Below are 16,485 nucleotides of genomic sequence, written 5' to 3'. Positions count from 1 at the left end.
TCCCGATATCCCCACCATCACAGAAGCCAATTCGATTCACTCCCTATGATATCAAGAAACGGCTGAGTGCACCGGATACAACAAAGGCTATGGGCCTGACAACATCCCGGCTGTAATGCTGAAGACTTGTGCTCCAGAACTAGCCGCGCCTCTAGCCAAACTGTTCCAGTACAGCTACAACACTGGCATCTACCCGACAATGTGGAAAATTGCCCAGGTATGTCCTGTCCACAAAAAGCAGGACAAATCCAATCAGGCCAATTACCGCCCCCTCAGTCCACTCTCAATCATCAGCAAAATGATGGAAGGTGTCGTCAACAGTGCTATCAAGCGGCACTTACTCACCAATAACCTGATCACCGATGCTCAGTTTGGGTTCCGCCAGGACCACTCGGCTCCAGACCTCATTACAGCCTTGGTCCAAACATGGACAAAAGAGCCGAATTCCAGAGGTGAGGTGAGAGTGACTGCCCTTGACATCAAGGCAGCATTTGACCGAGTGTAGCACCAAGGAGCCCTAGTAAAATTGAAGTCAATGGGAATCGGGGGAAAACTCTCCAGTGGCTAGAGTCATACCTAGCACAAAGGAAGATGGTAGTTGTTGTTGGAGGCCAATCATCTCAGCCCCAGGACACTGCTGCAGGAGTTCCTTAGGACAGTGTCCTCGGCCCAACCATCTTCAGCTGCTTCATCAATGACCTTCCCTCCATCATAAGATCAGAGATGGGATGTTCGTTGATGATTGCACAGTGTTCAGTTCCATTCACAACCCCTCAGATAATGAACTAGTCCGTGCCCGCATGCAGCAAGACCTTTACAATATCCAGGCTTGGGCTGATAAGTGGCAAGTAACATTCACACCAGACGAGTGCAGACAATGACCATCTCCAACAAGAGAGAGTCTAACCACATCTCCTCGACATTCAACGGCATCACCATCGCTGAATCCCCCACCATCAACATCCTGGGGGTCACCATTGACCAGAAACTTAACTGGACAAGCCACATAAATACTGTGGCTACAAGAGCAGGTCAGAGGCTGGGTATTTTGCAGCGAGTGACTCACCTCCTGACTCCCCAGAGCCTTTCCACCATCCACAAGGCACAAGTCAGGAGTGTGATGGAATACTTTCCACTTGCCTGGATGAGTGCAGCTCCAACAACATTCAAGAAATTCGACACCATCCAGGACAAAGCAGCCTGCTTGTTTGGCACCCCTTCCACCACCCTAAACATTCACTCCCTTCACCACCAGTGCACCGTGGCTGCAGTGTGTACCATCCACAGGATGCACTGCAGCAACTCACCAAGGCTTCTTCGACAACACCTCCCAAACCCACGACCTCTGCCACTTGGAAGGACAAGGGCAGCAGGCACATGGGAACAACACCACCTGCACGTTCCCCTCCAAGTCACACACCATCGCGACTGTGAAATATATCACCGTTCCTTCATCGTCACTGGGTCAAAATCCTGGAACTCCCTTCCTAACAGCACTGTGAGAGAACCTTCGTCGCACGGACTGCAGCGGTTCAAGAAAGCGGCTCACCACCACCTTCTCAAGGGCAATTAGGGACGGGCAATAAATGCCGGCCTCACCATCGACGCCCACCTCCTATGAACGAATAAAAAAATATTGCCCTGCGCCCCCCGTCGGCCCCGCCGCCCTTTCCTCTCTTGCCCCCACCCTCTCTCTCCCCTTTCAGAGTTTTGTAAGTTATTATATGTTCTGTTATAAAAGTTAATTCTACCTATATACATCAACCTCAGTGGTGAAGGGAAAATGGTGCATGAAAACAGTTTCACTGAATTATTTTGACCAACTTGGGCAGATCTGTGGCACTTGCTGATTCACGAATGGTAGCTCTAAAAAAAAAATTAAAGGCTTTGCTTGATGTTCACATTTGATCAACTGAATTACTTCAGTCAATTATTAATTTTTTGGCCTATAGTCGTGTGACTCTCAGAACTGTGAGACCTTCAGCTGTGACACATTTAAGGTGTGCTGCCTTTGAGGTCCTACTTTGAGGTGTGACACCATAGAGGCAGGCTGCGTGCAAGACTCTTCATTATATAGATGATTAAAATTTAGACAGTTGCAAAGTACAACATTGGTTATTTAAACTTGCATGTTTTGAGAGATGTGATTTAGTGATTTGAGGTGTGTGAGTTCACATTGCTGCGTACATACTGGGAGCTAAAATATACGTGAAAATTTCAGTCTAATACATCTGTCCTTTTTTGCAGCCATAAGGCTGAAATGGTTATTAGTCTCGTCTTACACATTTAGCAAGCTGTGCTTCAGACATAACAGAAATCTCTAATTGCACTGGTGAGTTGGTACAGTTGTGGTGTCTGTAGCCTACTAAGCTGTTGACTGATATGTCTAGTGAGGTGTCCAAAAGGAATCAAAACATTACCTGAAAGAATGTAGGCACATTCTGAAAGGCTGTGTAACTATACATTAGTAAAACAATGTTTTGAATATAGGATGGAATTCAGATTACAGAGAGTGGAAAATTTCATGTTGGTCCCGAAGGATTTCTTTCAATTCGTGATGTTGGACCTGCAGATCAAGGGCGATATGAGTGTATTGCCAGGAACAGCCTTGATCACTCCGCCGCTAGTATGGTGTTGACTGTGGTTGGTAAGTCTATAAAATGGGGTTTGTGCTAACTGATTAAACATATTTCATCACTAACACTGGGAGTTAAGACCATCCAGATTAATTTCTCAATTTTATTTACCGTGGAAGTGAAACACATGGATGCCATAATTAAAATCTACCCTCATTGATGAGAAAAGCAAACTTTTTGAGTTAAATAGCTATACTGGGATACATTTTCTTTGTGAGTCTAAATTAACAGTATCACTCCCCAAAAATTCCTGAATTTTAATCAAAGTTACTGAATCTCTTCCTTTTATATCTTCAGAATTTTCAATAAACGTTATCATCTCCATAGCAGAGCGAAAAGGGGATGTTTCACCCCAACTGGGAGGGACGGCATGTTGGGCGGGGGGTGTTAAAATTTCAAAAATCGGAAACCTAACTCCAACACTTCCGGCTTTAATGGAGGCAAGTTGTGGGGGGCGGGGGACACGGGCGACTAATCTGCTCCCTGGAGGCGAGTCTGTAATTGAAATATTTTACTGAGGCTCCGTGCCTCAAATTTTTACAGGCTTTTAGATTTAACGCCCATGGGCCGGGTTCCTCAGAGCTCGGGAAACCCGGCCACTGAAGGGAGGCAAGAACGGCCGGATCCAGCAGTTAATTGCCTTTCCAGCACTGCTTGTGGGCCGGGAGGAGCAGGAGTGCTTCCCCCCCGGCCCACCAAGCAAACCTGCTTCCCTGCCCGTGATCAGCTGACCACACCCCCCCCTCCCCCCGCTATGCGATCTCCCCCCACAAACTCTTTCCCCTTTCCAAGCTCCCCCTCCCTCCTCTCCGTTTCCTGGTTGTGGCCTGGTGCCGTAGGCCTTCCCACACTGCAGCCAGCCAGCCTCCCAATCTGTCTGGTTGCTGGCCAGAAAATGGAGACAAAAAATTTAATTGAGGTCCTGCCGTTAAATTCGGCAGGACCTCCAGGTTACCCACATTTCTGGGTTTCCCGGCCGCTATGGCCACTCCCCCTTTCCCCCCAGCTCCTTCCCCGTAAATATCATTGTAAACAATTTTACAACACCAAGTTATAGTCCAGCAATTTTATTTTAAATTCACAAGCTTTCGGAGATTTTCTCCTTCCTCAGGCAAATGTTTCAGGATCTCCTTGAAGCCTACGCATTTATACATATTGAACAATACATGGTGTTTACAGACTGCCCCTGCAACTGCCCGTTGCCAAGGCAATCACCGTGTTCAGACAGAGAGGTGTCATCTGCAGAACCCCCGAATACACATTCAACAAAAAAACAAACAGGGAAAAAAAACAGAGAAAAAAAAAACACAGAGAGAGGCAGAAACATCCGGAAGGCAGAGAGAGCCAGCAAATGACCCATTATATTAAAAACAGATAACATTTGTTCGCTGGTGGGGTAACGTGTAGCGTGACATGAACCCAAGATCCCGGTTGAGGCCATCCTCATGGGTGCGGAACTTGGCTATCAATTTCTGCTCGACGATTTTGCGTTGTCGTGTGTCTCGAAGGCCGCCTTGGAGTACGCTTACCCGAAGGTCGGTGGATGAATGTCCATGACTGCTGAAGTGTTCCCCGACTGGGAGGGAACCCTCCTGTTTGGCGATTGTTGCGCGGTGTCCGTTCATCCGTTGTCGCAGCGTCTGCATGGTCTCGCCAATGTACCATGCTCTGGGGCATCCTTTCCTGCAACGTATGAGGTAGACAACGTTGGCCGAGTCACAGGAGTATGAACCATGCACCTGGTGGGTGGTGTCCAACCAACAGTTATCGTGTAGTCTCTTTAGTGGGGACGCAACCAACAGAGTACCCTTTGTCGTCCAGTACTTCCCCGGAGCGGAGAAACTACGCCATGTTCTCCGCAGCCTTCAACATGTCATCGATGACGACGAACACCTCGCTATGGCCATCCCCACACCTCCACTACTCGCCTTTAAACAGCCACCCAACCTCAAACAGACCATCGTTCGCAGCAAACTACCTAGCTTTCAAGAGAACAGCGTCCACGACGCCACACAACCCTGCCACGGTAACCTCTGCAAGACATGCCAGATCATCGACACAGATACCACCATCACACGAGATGACACCACCCACCAGGTGCATGGTTCATACTCCTGTGACTCGGCCAACGTTGTCTACCTCATACGTTGCAGGAAAGGATGCCCCAGAGCATGGTACATTGGCGAGACCATGCAGACGCTGCGACAACGGATGAACGGACACCGCGCAACAATCGCCAAACAGGAGGGTTCCCTCCCAGTCGGGGAACACTTCAGCAGTCATGGACATTCATCCACCGACCTTCGGGTAAGCGTACTCCAAGGCGGCCTTCGAGACACACGACAACGCAAAATCGTCGAGCAGAAATTGATAGCCAAGTTCCGCACCCATGAGGATGGCCTCAACCGGGATCTTGGGTTCATGTCACGCTACACGTTACCCCACCAGCGAACAAATGTTATCTGTTTTTAATATAATGGGTCATTTGCTGGCTCTCTCTGCCTTCCGGATGTTTCTGCCTCTCTCTGTGTTTTTTTTTTCTCTGTTTTTTTTCCCTGTTTGTTTTTTTGTTGAATGTGTATTCGGGGGTTCTGCAGATGACACCTCTCTGTCTGAACACGGTGATTGCCTTGGCAACGGGCAGTTGCAGGGGCAGTCTGTAAACACCATGTATTGTTCAATATGTATAAATGCGTAGGCTTCAAGGAGATCCTGAAACATTTGCCTGAGGAAGGAGAAAATCTCCGAAAGCTTGTGAATTTAAAATAAAATTGCTGGACTATAACTTGGTGTTGTAAAATTGTTTACAATTGTCAACCCCAGTCCATCACCGGCATCTCCACATCGTAAATATCATGGCCAAAGAGTCCATGGGTAGAACTTTCAACTTCAGCGGGCAATATTGGATCGGCCTCCTGTTATACACTTCGCCCAATTTTCCTTTCCATTGACTGATTCCCAATCTGATATCACCCATTTTACACCCCTGGCGAAATTGAAAGTTCCAGTGCATGTTTTCTTACTAGGTATAAGGCAGAGTCTGCAAACCCTTGCTCTCTTAACCTTTGGATATTAACAAAAGTTGAGGCAAGGATAGGCTTTTATAAATTTTGTTCACCTGCCCATCTTAACTCCTGGGAAAGCATTGTGCTGTGCATCATCCTTAGCTGAGAGGATGGACTGGACCTTCCCAGTTTACCAACAATGCTGCTTGATCACCATTTGTAAGGAACTATGCTGGAGCAGCCCAAATTGACTCACTTTCTGTTTCTTTGCCTTCCTGTTGATGAAGGTCAGGCCTCAATAGCACACCTCGCTTAATAGCTCAGTTAAACTCAGACAGTTAACCCCCACCCACCCATCAGGAATTGTGGCCAAAAACTTGTGTGCTACTCCGTAGCCCAATGCTTTGAATTTTTGTTCTGTTTTGAGCTTATATATGATTGCATAAATCATCATAAATTACAAAATGTAAACAATATTTTTAAAACCGTTATTAAAGTCATGTTGACCTGTTTTACTTCAATGGTAAATTGCTCATTATCTCAACTACAATGAAAACTAGTTGTCTGTTTAAAAAAGAAAAGTCCAAAATACAAGGCCATTAGCGTTTTCATTGGCGTAAAATGGCACTATCCTGATTCATATTATTACTTATTTTACTGCTGTTTAATCCTGTGCAGCCTTCCTTGTCCTCCATGAAACATGCTCCTATGTGATTTCCACAAGGTTTCCCATCTTGTGATATAGAGAGTGAATGCATGTAAACTTTTATTGTAAGGGGAAAATTATCATCAGTTGTTGATGCAAAATTAAACTTTAAATGTTGTCTACACTTATCTTTACTGTAGTCACATCTAACTTCCTTGTTATCCCACCAGTCCCCGACATTGTTCGAAGTGGAGACACTTTTGTAGAGTCCTCAATCAAAGAAGCTATTCAGAGTGTTGACAGTGCCATCAACTCTACTCGCAGAGATTTATTTGAAAGGTAAAATAAAACTGTACTAATGTATCAAGTGTTGTATCAAGTATCCTGCAGGTTTATTGAATGTACCTCTGGAATGGTTTTTTCCATTAAATTTTGAATAATGGTTTTTGACTGGTATGGAGAAAATATTAAAACAATATTTAATACCATTGGCAGAATTTTCAGAAGAACTTCTGTTTGTAACCCCCCCCAAAAAAACTGGTTGTCAGCCTAAAAATTATTAGGAATCATTCATGCCAAAAATTCATAGCAGTTATTACTTATTCAAGAAGCACTTCAGTAAATTCCTAGACCATTTGAAGAAATGCTTGGTGTAGTACTTGGAGACTGTGTTTACTTTTTCTGTAGTCTTAATAGGCTGTTGGCTATATCCAAACAGCCTGCCTATGAGACACGCACTAGTATTTAATATTTCGAATTGCAGAGCAGTTGTTGGGAAAGATATAACGGTGTAAAAGTACTGCAAATACAAGAGTCAATGCTTATGAATTCAGTCATTTCTAAATGTTGGGGGGGTGGAAATAACATAAATAGAATAATGGTGTTTACAAAAAATATATAACCTGTCGAATTGGACTGAATAACAAATGAAGTACAAGGTCCATGTTGCAAGTGGGGTGCAATACAGAACATAATTAAGTAATTGCTGAAGATAAATAAAATACTGCTGAATGACAAGAGTATAGAGTGTTATGTTGGGTGTGTCCATGTGTGGTCTTTTTTTTTCTGTAATTTCCTCACTGTCCCAACCTTCATTGTGTTTACATATGAGACTTTTGTTAACATGAAAGTGTGATGTTTCTTATTTAAAATTGGGGGAGGAGGGGTTCATTCGTTCTTTCATGTTGAGATGTGGCAGCTGGAGTCAGTCAGAAATGCTGCAGCAGTCTGTCGGGGGCTAGTGCTTCTGCAACTTGTTCAGCTAGTCCTCTGTTTCAATTGAGCAAGCTCAGGGTAATGGAGAACAGAAGAGAAAATGGCTCTGTGAGAAGCAGATGGGGAGCGGGCCAAAGGCAAGGAGAGGAATAAGCGAGAAAGGATAACATGAAATGTGTGTTAGAATTTTCTGTGCATTGTTACTTCCACATTGCGCACTCTGTTCAACATTTTTTTATATTCCACTGAAATGCATTCCACACATTGTATAAATTGAGATTAACAATGTATAGAATATATGGTTGCAGAGGTTCCATTTTTTTTCTTAAAAATGTTAATGACTTCTAGATTTAGCTTGGATAGGGCAAAATATTATGCAGATCAGCAACAGCATCAGAAATAAAAACTTCTGTCACTTTCTGTGTTTACACTTGTTTATCTTGTTTTCTTATTTAACAGTGTCTCCTTTATTTTCTTATCTTTCTAACCATGTTGGACGATATAGTGCAGGTATAGTATCAGCTGTATTAACATTTTATATGTTTTATGAGCTTTCCTTGTATCATATACTTTTGCTGCAGCATGTTTGGATGCTATACATCCGTTAATCTAATTTTTTAAGTCAATTTTAATCTTTTGATGCCCAGAAAGCATTGTATAATTTGATGCCGTTTCTCACTTTGAGGCAGTTTTAAGCAATCTGCTTTGTTTTACGTTCAGTGTTGTTTGTGTTTATATAGGCTTTGTTACATTGAGAATAAAGATGGTCGTCATCTTTAACATATACCCATCTTCTTTTAAAGTTCATTTATTTATGAATGTAACTGGAGTAATGAAAGTACGAAGAATAGTTGCCATAATGAACTAGAGCAAGATGGGTGAATGAGCAGATGTAGTTTCAAGATTTTTGTTTTTCTTTTCAAGAAAGCTGGACTATATTAAGCTGAATTACATAAAGTTATTTTTCCCAGTTTTTACTACCACGTAAGCCAAATCAACTGAATGCTTTTTAAGGGAACACTAATTCGATTTTTCGTCTAAACATTGTCCTAACAGACGACCTCAAACCCCAAACGAACTGCTTGCCTTGTTCCGCTATCCACGACTTCCAATTGTTTTTGATCTTGCACGAGCGGGGGAAATTTTTGAACGGACCCTGCAACTCATTCAGGAACATGTCAACGATGGACTGATGGTTGATCTGAATGGAACAGGTCAGTAAGGGTAGCTATTAAGGTTGAATTCAAGTTGAAACAGTTTTTAACAAACACATGATGCCATGAACATACTGTTCAAAAGATACCTTTCCTGAGGCACCAGCTAATTTGCCAAATACAATGCAGTGTTTGCTTATTTGAAGCAGCTGGATAAATGAAACATTTTGTTTCCCACAAAATTATTCTTATAATGATATCAGCCTTGGCTCAGTGATAGCACACTCGGCTCTGAGTCAGAAGGCCGTGGAGAACTGCAGAGACTTGAGCTCATAATCTCGGCTAGCAATTCATTGCAGTACTGAGGGAGTGCTGCACTGCTAGAGATGCTGTCTTTTGGATGAGACGTTAAACCGAGGCCCCCCCGACCCCCTCAGATGGACACAAAAGATCCCACGACACTATTCAAAGTAGAGTAGGGGAGTTCTTTGGTGTCATGGTTAATAGTTATCCCTCAACCAACACCTAAAATAGATGATCTGGTCATTTATCTCATTGCTGTTTGAGGGACCTTGCTGTGTGCAAATTGGCTGCTGTGTTTCCTACATTACAATAGTGATTACACTTCAAGAGTACTTCATTGGTTATAAAGCGCTTTGGGATGTCCTACAGTTGTGAAAGCCTCAAATTTAAAATTCTCATCCTTGTGTTCAATTTCCTCTGATGTCAAAAGGTATGTTATTTTTAGGTACACTACTGCTTCCCCCTTGTGCATGTTATTCATTGCACATTTTTAATTTGAAGTTAAACGAGTTTATATTGCACCATTACAAACATTCCCTTGTGGAAGAAAGTGAAAGTGCAGGTTAATCCCAGGCTGATATCTCTGAAGAGGACCAACATTGTTCTACTCTGCCCTTCTGTGATAAAGCACCAGAGACTTGTAGGGATAGTCTTGTTGAGAGGAAACAAATAGCAGATATAAAGAGAATGGATTCAGGAACAAGAAATCTTAAGTGCTTTTAAAAATAGGGCTGATGAGCAGATGGAGGAGAAGTGGATTGAGAGTGGTGGAAATGCAGATGGAGTGTTTCTGTGTTATAACTGTCAGGATAATGGAAGGACTGAATCAAGGAACGACAGTAAATAAATTATAAGTTGCATGTAAAATAAAATGTAATAAATGACAGTGATAGACATGAGCACAGGTGTATTAATGCAAGTTGCATATATGTGATAAACTTGTAAGAATGTTCAGTGGATAATTGCATTACATTGTGCAGTGGTGAGCCACAGAGACTCAGAAGGATCAGGATAGACCCCTTTTCTGTACCGAGTTAAGTGATCTCAGCCAGGATAGCAGTGGACCTTATTATCCTTGGACAAGAGGAAGAAAAATTGTTTCCTCATCATCATCTAACATTCTCTGCTGCAATATGTGAAAAGGACAGGATCGGGCTGGTTGAGAATGTCCCGATGGTGAATAGCCTGATAACACTAATAATCTAGGCTTACACAAATCATAATAGCCATTTGAGAGAGTTTTTAACACTTATGGAACTGAGTCAGGAGAGAAGGATGGAGAAAGGCAAAGGATAAATTAGAGGAGAGAAAAAAATGTTCCAAATTACTGAATCTGTACTCTTTGAAATAGAACACGTGTATTAAACGTTTTGAAAGGCTAACAATCTGAAAGTAACATAGTGACTAGCTTCCAATAAAAGTCCAGTAATTTTCCAGCAATGCACGATCAATGAAATGTTCCGTGTCATGTAACATGGATGAAGATTGTCATCAGACTAGTTCCATTGCAAGATGTAGAATCGGGATACTCGGCAGCATTTGGTCAAGGGCCAAATTCTGAAGCAGTGACTTGTTTGATGCACACTTTCACCAACTTACCTTAAGACAATGCAGTGTGGTTATTTTAAATAGTAACCTTTGTGCCAAATATGCTTAAAAAAGAAAATACTTTACAGCTTGTTCTACATCTCACATTATTCTTATAATTTTTCTATGATTCTATAAATTAAGAGTTGAAGAGTTAATTGCTCTTCATTTGAAAGTTTTATGGTAGCCTGGTATAGTACCACCTCCATTCATTGGCACATATTTTTCCCTGGTAATGGATATGGCTGATATCATCAAAAGGCCCTCATATGAAGTAAAACAAAAATAATGCAGTGTAACATATTAAATATAAAGCATCAAATTGGTGAATATTGTTGCAAAATCTTGGGAGATTAGTAGTGGTTTTTTTTAATAGTGACTGACCACTACAAGCTCCACAATCTGCAGAAGCCAGATGTAAAGTAAAAGCACGTTTTATTATTTCGTTTTTTGATTACCAGAGAGTTTGCAGAACATTCTGCAGGGGGATGGAGAACAGCCAGAAGTCGTGATCCATGTGGGTACCAACGACATAGTTCCTGCAGTTACTGTTGCAGGAGCTAAGGAGGAAGCAGAACCTCAAAGGGAGTAATCTCTGGATTACTCTCAGTGCCACGCGCTAGTGAGTACAGAAATAGAAAGATAAGGCAGGTTAATGCGTGGCCAGAGACATCGTGCAAGAGGGAGATTCTTGGGGCATTGGGACCAGTTCTGGGGCAGGAGGGACCTGTTCAAGATGGATGGGTTGCACCTCAACAGAGCTGGGACCAATGTCCTCATGGAGCAGTTCACTAGTGCTGTGGGGCAGGGTTTAAACTAATTTGGCAGTGGGGTGGGCACCAGGACGTAGCATTAGAAGGGAGAAACAAGGTGCACAAAGGATTGGGAGAGACAGATAGCACTAGAGTAGGAAATAGTACGTTATTAGATGGGATCAGACTAAGAGAGAATACAAGAAGGTCCAAGATACGTTTAGAGTGCATGTGTGTAAACACACAAAGCGTGATAAATAAGGTTGGTGAGCTGTAGGCGCAGATAGCCAAACGGGAATAGGATGTAGTGGCGATAACGGAGACCTGGCTCAAAAAAAAGCAGTATTGATTAAGGAGAATATCGCAGAGCTGGAGAGAGAGGATGTCCTTGAGGGGGTCAAGGACAGAATCTATTTGTTAGAGTTAAGAAACAACAGAGGTGCCATTACACTACTGGGTATAGTCTATAGGCCACCAACTAGTGGGAAGGATATAGATGAGCAAATTTGCAGGGAAATTACAGAGAGGTGCAAGAACTATAGAGGGGATAGTGATAATGGGGGACTTCAACTATCCTATTATATACTGGGATAGTAATAGGGCAAAGAGGGAGAGGAATTTCTGAAGTGTATTCAGGAGAACTTTTTTGATCAGTATGTTTCCGGCCCAATGAGGAAGGAGGCATTGCTGGATCTAGTTCTGGGTCATGTGGAGCAAATGTCAGTGGGGGAACATTAAGGGAACAGTGATCATAAGTTTCAGATTAGTTATGGAAAAGGACAAGGAGCAATCTAGAATAAAAATACTTAATTGGAGGAGGGCCAATTTCAGTGGGTTGAGAACGGATCTGGCCCGGGTAAATTGGAATCAAAATCGAACAATGGGCGGCCTTTAAAGAGGAGTTGGTTCAGGTAAAGTCTAGGTACATTCCCACAAGGGGGAAAGGTAGGGCAACCAAAGCCAGAGCTCCCTGAATGACAAAAGAGAATAAGATGAAGCAGAAAAAGGGGACATATGACAGATGTCAGGTTGATAATACAAGTGAGAACCAGGCTGAATATAGAAAGTACAGAGGAGAAGTGAAAAAGGAAATAAGAGGGGCAAAGAGAGAGTATGAGAATAGACTGGCGGCTAACATAAAAGGGAATCCAATAGTCTTCTATCAGGCATATAAATAGTAAACGGGTAGTAAGAGGAGAGGTGGGGCCGATTAGGGACCAAAAAGGAGATCTATTCATGGAGGCAGAGGGCATGGCTGAGGTACTAAATGAGTACTTTGCATCTATTTTTACCAAGGAAGAAGATGCTGCCAAAATCACAGTAAAAGAGGAGGTAGTTGAGATACTGAGCGGGCTAAAAATTGATAAAGAGGAGGTACTAGAAAGGCTGGCTGTACTTAAAGTGGCTAAGTCACCTGGTCCGGATGGGATGCATCCTAGGTTGCTAAGGGAAGTAAGGGTGGAAATTGCAGAGGTGCAGGCCATAATCTTCCAAACATCCTTAGATATGGGAGTGGTGCCAGAGGACTGGAGAATTGCAAATGTTACAACCCTGTTCAAAAAGGGTGTAAGGATACACCCGGCAACTATAGGCCAGCCAGTTTAATCTCAGTGGTGGGGAAGCTTTTAGAAACGATAATATATTAATAGCCACTTGGACAAGTGTGGATTAACAAAGGAAAGCCAGCATGGATTTGTTAAAGGCAAATCTTGATAAACTAACTTGATTGAGTTTTTTAATGAGGTAACAGAGAGGGTAAATGAGGGCAGTGCGGTTGGTGTGGTGTATATGGACTTTCAAAAGGCTTTTGATAAAGTGCCGCATAATAGGCTTGACAGCAAAATTGAAACCCATTGAATATAACAGGCAGTGGCAACATGGTTACAAAATTGGCTAAGTGACAGGAAACAGAGAGTAGCGGTGAACTGGAGGAAGGTATACATTAGTGTTACCCAGGGGTCGGTACTAGTACCACAGCTTTTTTCGATATATATTAATGACTTGGACTTGGTTGTACTGGGTACAATTTCAAAATTTGCAGATGACACAAAACTTGGAAGCATAGTAAACAGTGAGGAGGATAGCGATAGACTTCAAGAGGACATAGGTGGTGGAATGGTGAGGGAGGAACTTAAAACATTTACAATCACCAGGGAAAGGGTTTTGAAAAAATTACTAGAACTAAAAGCTGACAAGTCCCCAGGTCCTGAAGGACTTCATCCTAGAGCCTTAAAAGAAGTGGCTGCAGAGATAGTAGATGCATTGGTATTAATTTTCCAAAATTCCCTAGATTCTGGGAGGGTCTCATCAGATTGGAAAATAGTGAATGTAACTTTCTATTCAGGAAAGTTGGGAGACAAAAAGCAAGCAACTACAGGCCAGTTAGTTTAACACCTGTCATATGGAACATGCTGGAATCTATTATTAAGGAGGTTATAGCTGGGCACTTAGAAAATCTCAATGCAATCAGGCAGAGTTAACACGGTTTTGTGAAAGGGAAATCGTGTTTGACTAATTTATTAGAGTTCTTTGAGGAAGTAACAAGCAACGTGGATAAAGGGGATCCTGTGGATGTACTTGGATTTCCAGAAGGCTTTTGACAAGGTGCCACATGAAAGGCTAGTACAGTAGCATAGTGGTTATGTTACTGGACGAGTAATCCAGAGGCCTGGACTAAAATCCGGAGTCATGATTTCAAATCCTGCCACGGCAGATGGCGAATTTAAATTCAATTAATTAAAAATTCATTTAATTAAATAAAAATCTGGAATTAAAAAATACTAGTATCAGCAATGGTGGCCATGAAACTACCGGATTCTCTGGTTCACTAATGTCCTTTAGGGAAGGAAACCTGCCGTCCTTACCCGGTCTGGCCGACATGTGACTCCAGACCCAGGGCAATGTGGTTGATTCTTAGTTGCCCTCTGAAATGGCCTAGCAAGCCACTTAGTTGTAAAATCTCGCTACGAAAAGTCACATTAAGAATAAAACCGGATGGACCACCCGGCATCGGACCACTAGGCACCGGATTTGATAAAGGCAAACCAAGCCCAGTGGACCCTGCAAAGTCCTCCTCATTAACATCTGGGGACTTGTGCCAAAATTGGGAGAGCTGTCCCACAGACTAGTCAAGCAACAGCCTGACATAGCCATACTCACAGAATCATACCTTTCAGTCAACGTCCCAGACTCTTCCATTACCATCCCTGGGTATGTCCTACCCCACTGGCAGGACAGACCCACCAGAGGTGGCGGTACAGTGATATACAGTCAGGAGGGAGTGGCCCTGGGAGTCCTCAACATTGACTCTGGACCCCATGAAATCTCATGGCATCAGGTCAAACATGGTCAAGGAAACCTCCTGCTGATTACCACCTACCGTCCTCCCTCAGCTGACGAATCAGTCCTCCACCATCTTGAGCACCACTTGGAGGAAGCACTGACGGTAGCAAGGGCACAAAATGTACTCTGGGTGGGGGACTTCAATGTCCATCACCAAGAGAGGCTCGGTAGCACCACTACTGACCGAGCTGGCCGAGTCCTGAAGGAAAAAGCTGCCAGACTGGGCCTGCGGCAGGTGGTGAGCGAACCAACATGAGGGAAAAACTTACTTGACCTCGTCCTCACCAATCTACCTGTCGCAAATGCATCTGTCCATGACAGTATTGGTAGGAGTGACCACCGCACAGTCCTTGTGAATACGAAGTCCCATCTTCACACTGAGGACACCATCCAACGTGTTGTGTGGCACTACCACCTTGCTAAATGGGATAGATTCAGAACAGATCTAGCAGCTCAAAACTGGGCATCCATGAGGCACTGTGGGCCATCAGCAGCAGCAGAATTGTATTCCAGCACAATCTGTAACCTCATGGCCCAGCATATTCCTCACTCTACCATTACCAACAAGCCAGGGGATCAACCCTGGTTCAATGAGGAATGTGGAAGAGCATGCCAGGAGTAGCACCAGGTGTACCTAAAAATGAGGTGCCAACCTGGTGAAGCTACAACTCAGGACTACATGCATGCTAAACAGCGGAAGCAACATGCTATAGACAGAGCTAAGCGATTCCAAAACCAACGGATCAGATCCAATCTTTGCAGTCCTGCCACATCCAGTCGTGAATGGTGGTGGACAATTAAACAACTAACGGGAGGAGGAGGCTCTGCAAAAATCCCCATCCTCAATGATGGCGGAGTCCAGCACGTGAGTGCAAAAGACAAGGCTGAAGCGTTTGCAACCATCTTCAACCAGAAGTGCCAAGAGAATGATCCATCTCGGCCTCCTCCCGATATCCCCACCATCACAGAAGCCAGTCTTCAGCCAATTCGATTCACTCCACGTGATATCAAGAAACGGCTGATTGCACTGGATACAGCAAACTTCCCAGCTGTCGTGCTGAAGACTTGTGCACCAGAACTAACTGCGCCTCATCTCAGTCCTAAATCACCCACCCCTTATCCTGAAACTATGCCCCCTAATTCTAGACTCTCCAGCCAGGAGAAACGCCCATCCTCGTCTACCCTGTCAAGCCCTCTAAGAATTTTATACGTTTCAATGTGATCACCTCTTATTCTTCTGAACTCCAGAGAATATAGGCCCATTCTACTCAATCTCTCCTCATAGGACAACTCTCTCATCCCAGGAATTAATCCAGTGAACCTTCGTTGCACCACTCTAAAGCAAGTATATCCTTCCTTAGGTAAGGAGACCAAAACTATACACAGTACTCCAGGTGTGGTCTCACCAAAGCCCTGTACAATTGTAGCAAGTCCTCTTTGGTCTTGTACTCCAATCCCCATGCAATAAAGGCCAACATACCATTTGCCTTCCTAATTGCTTGCTGTACCTGCATGTTAACTTTGCATTTGGTGGATAAGGACACCCTAATCTGTCTGAACACCGACATTTAATAGTTTCTATTATATTTCTATTGGATAAATACTTGAAGGGAAAATATTTGCAGGGCTACAGGGAAAGAGCAAGGAAATGGGACTAACTGGATTGCTCTTACAAAGAACCGGAATAGGCTGAATGGCCTCCTTCTGTGCTTTAACCATTCTGTGATTCTATTATAAAGGAAGTTACATCAAATAAGTTTGGGAGCATGTTATGTAATATCACAGAATCGATGCGTTCCATTAATTTTCATTTAGAGAGGAGTACCCTTGTGGTTTTGGAGCTGA

The 16,485-nt window shown here is 43.4% G+C and overlaps 1 protein-coding gene across 2 annotated transcripts in view; it reads left to right on the top strand.

The window, feature by feature from the left end:
- The window catches only part of LOC137321677 (peroxidasin homolog), a 245,329-nt gene that overhangs the window by 185,261 nt on the left and 43,583 nt on the right, over positions 1-16,485 (top strand). For both annotated transcript variants that reach the window (XM_067984201.1, XM_067984200.1), the window contains 3 exons: positions 2,491-2,647; positions 6,518-6,626; positions 8,559-8,716. In XM_067984201.1, the coding sequence (XP_067840302.1) occupies positions 2,491-2,647; positions 6,518-6,626; positions 8,559-8,716 (424 nt within the window). The remainder of the gene's footprint in view (positions 1-2,490; positions 2,648-6,517; positions 6,627-8,558; positions 8,717-16,485) is intronic.

This window comes from Heptranchias perlo, chromosome 5 (assembly GCF_035084215.1).
Source record: "Heptranchias perlo isolate sHepPer1 chromosome 5, sHepPer1.hap1, whole genome shotgun sequence".
Lineage (NCBI taxonomy): Eukaryota > Metazoa > Chordata > Chondrichthyes > Hexanchiformes > Hexanchidae > Heptranchias > Heptranchias perlo.
This window is presented reverse-complemented; position numbering and strand designations above follow the sequence as displayed.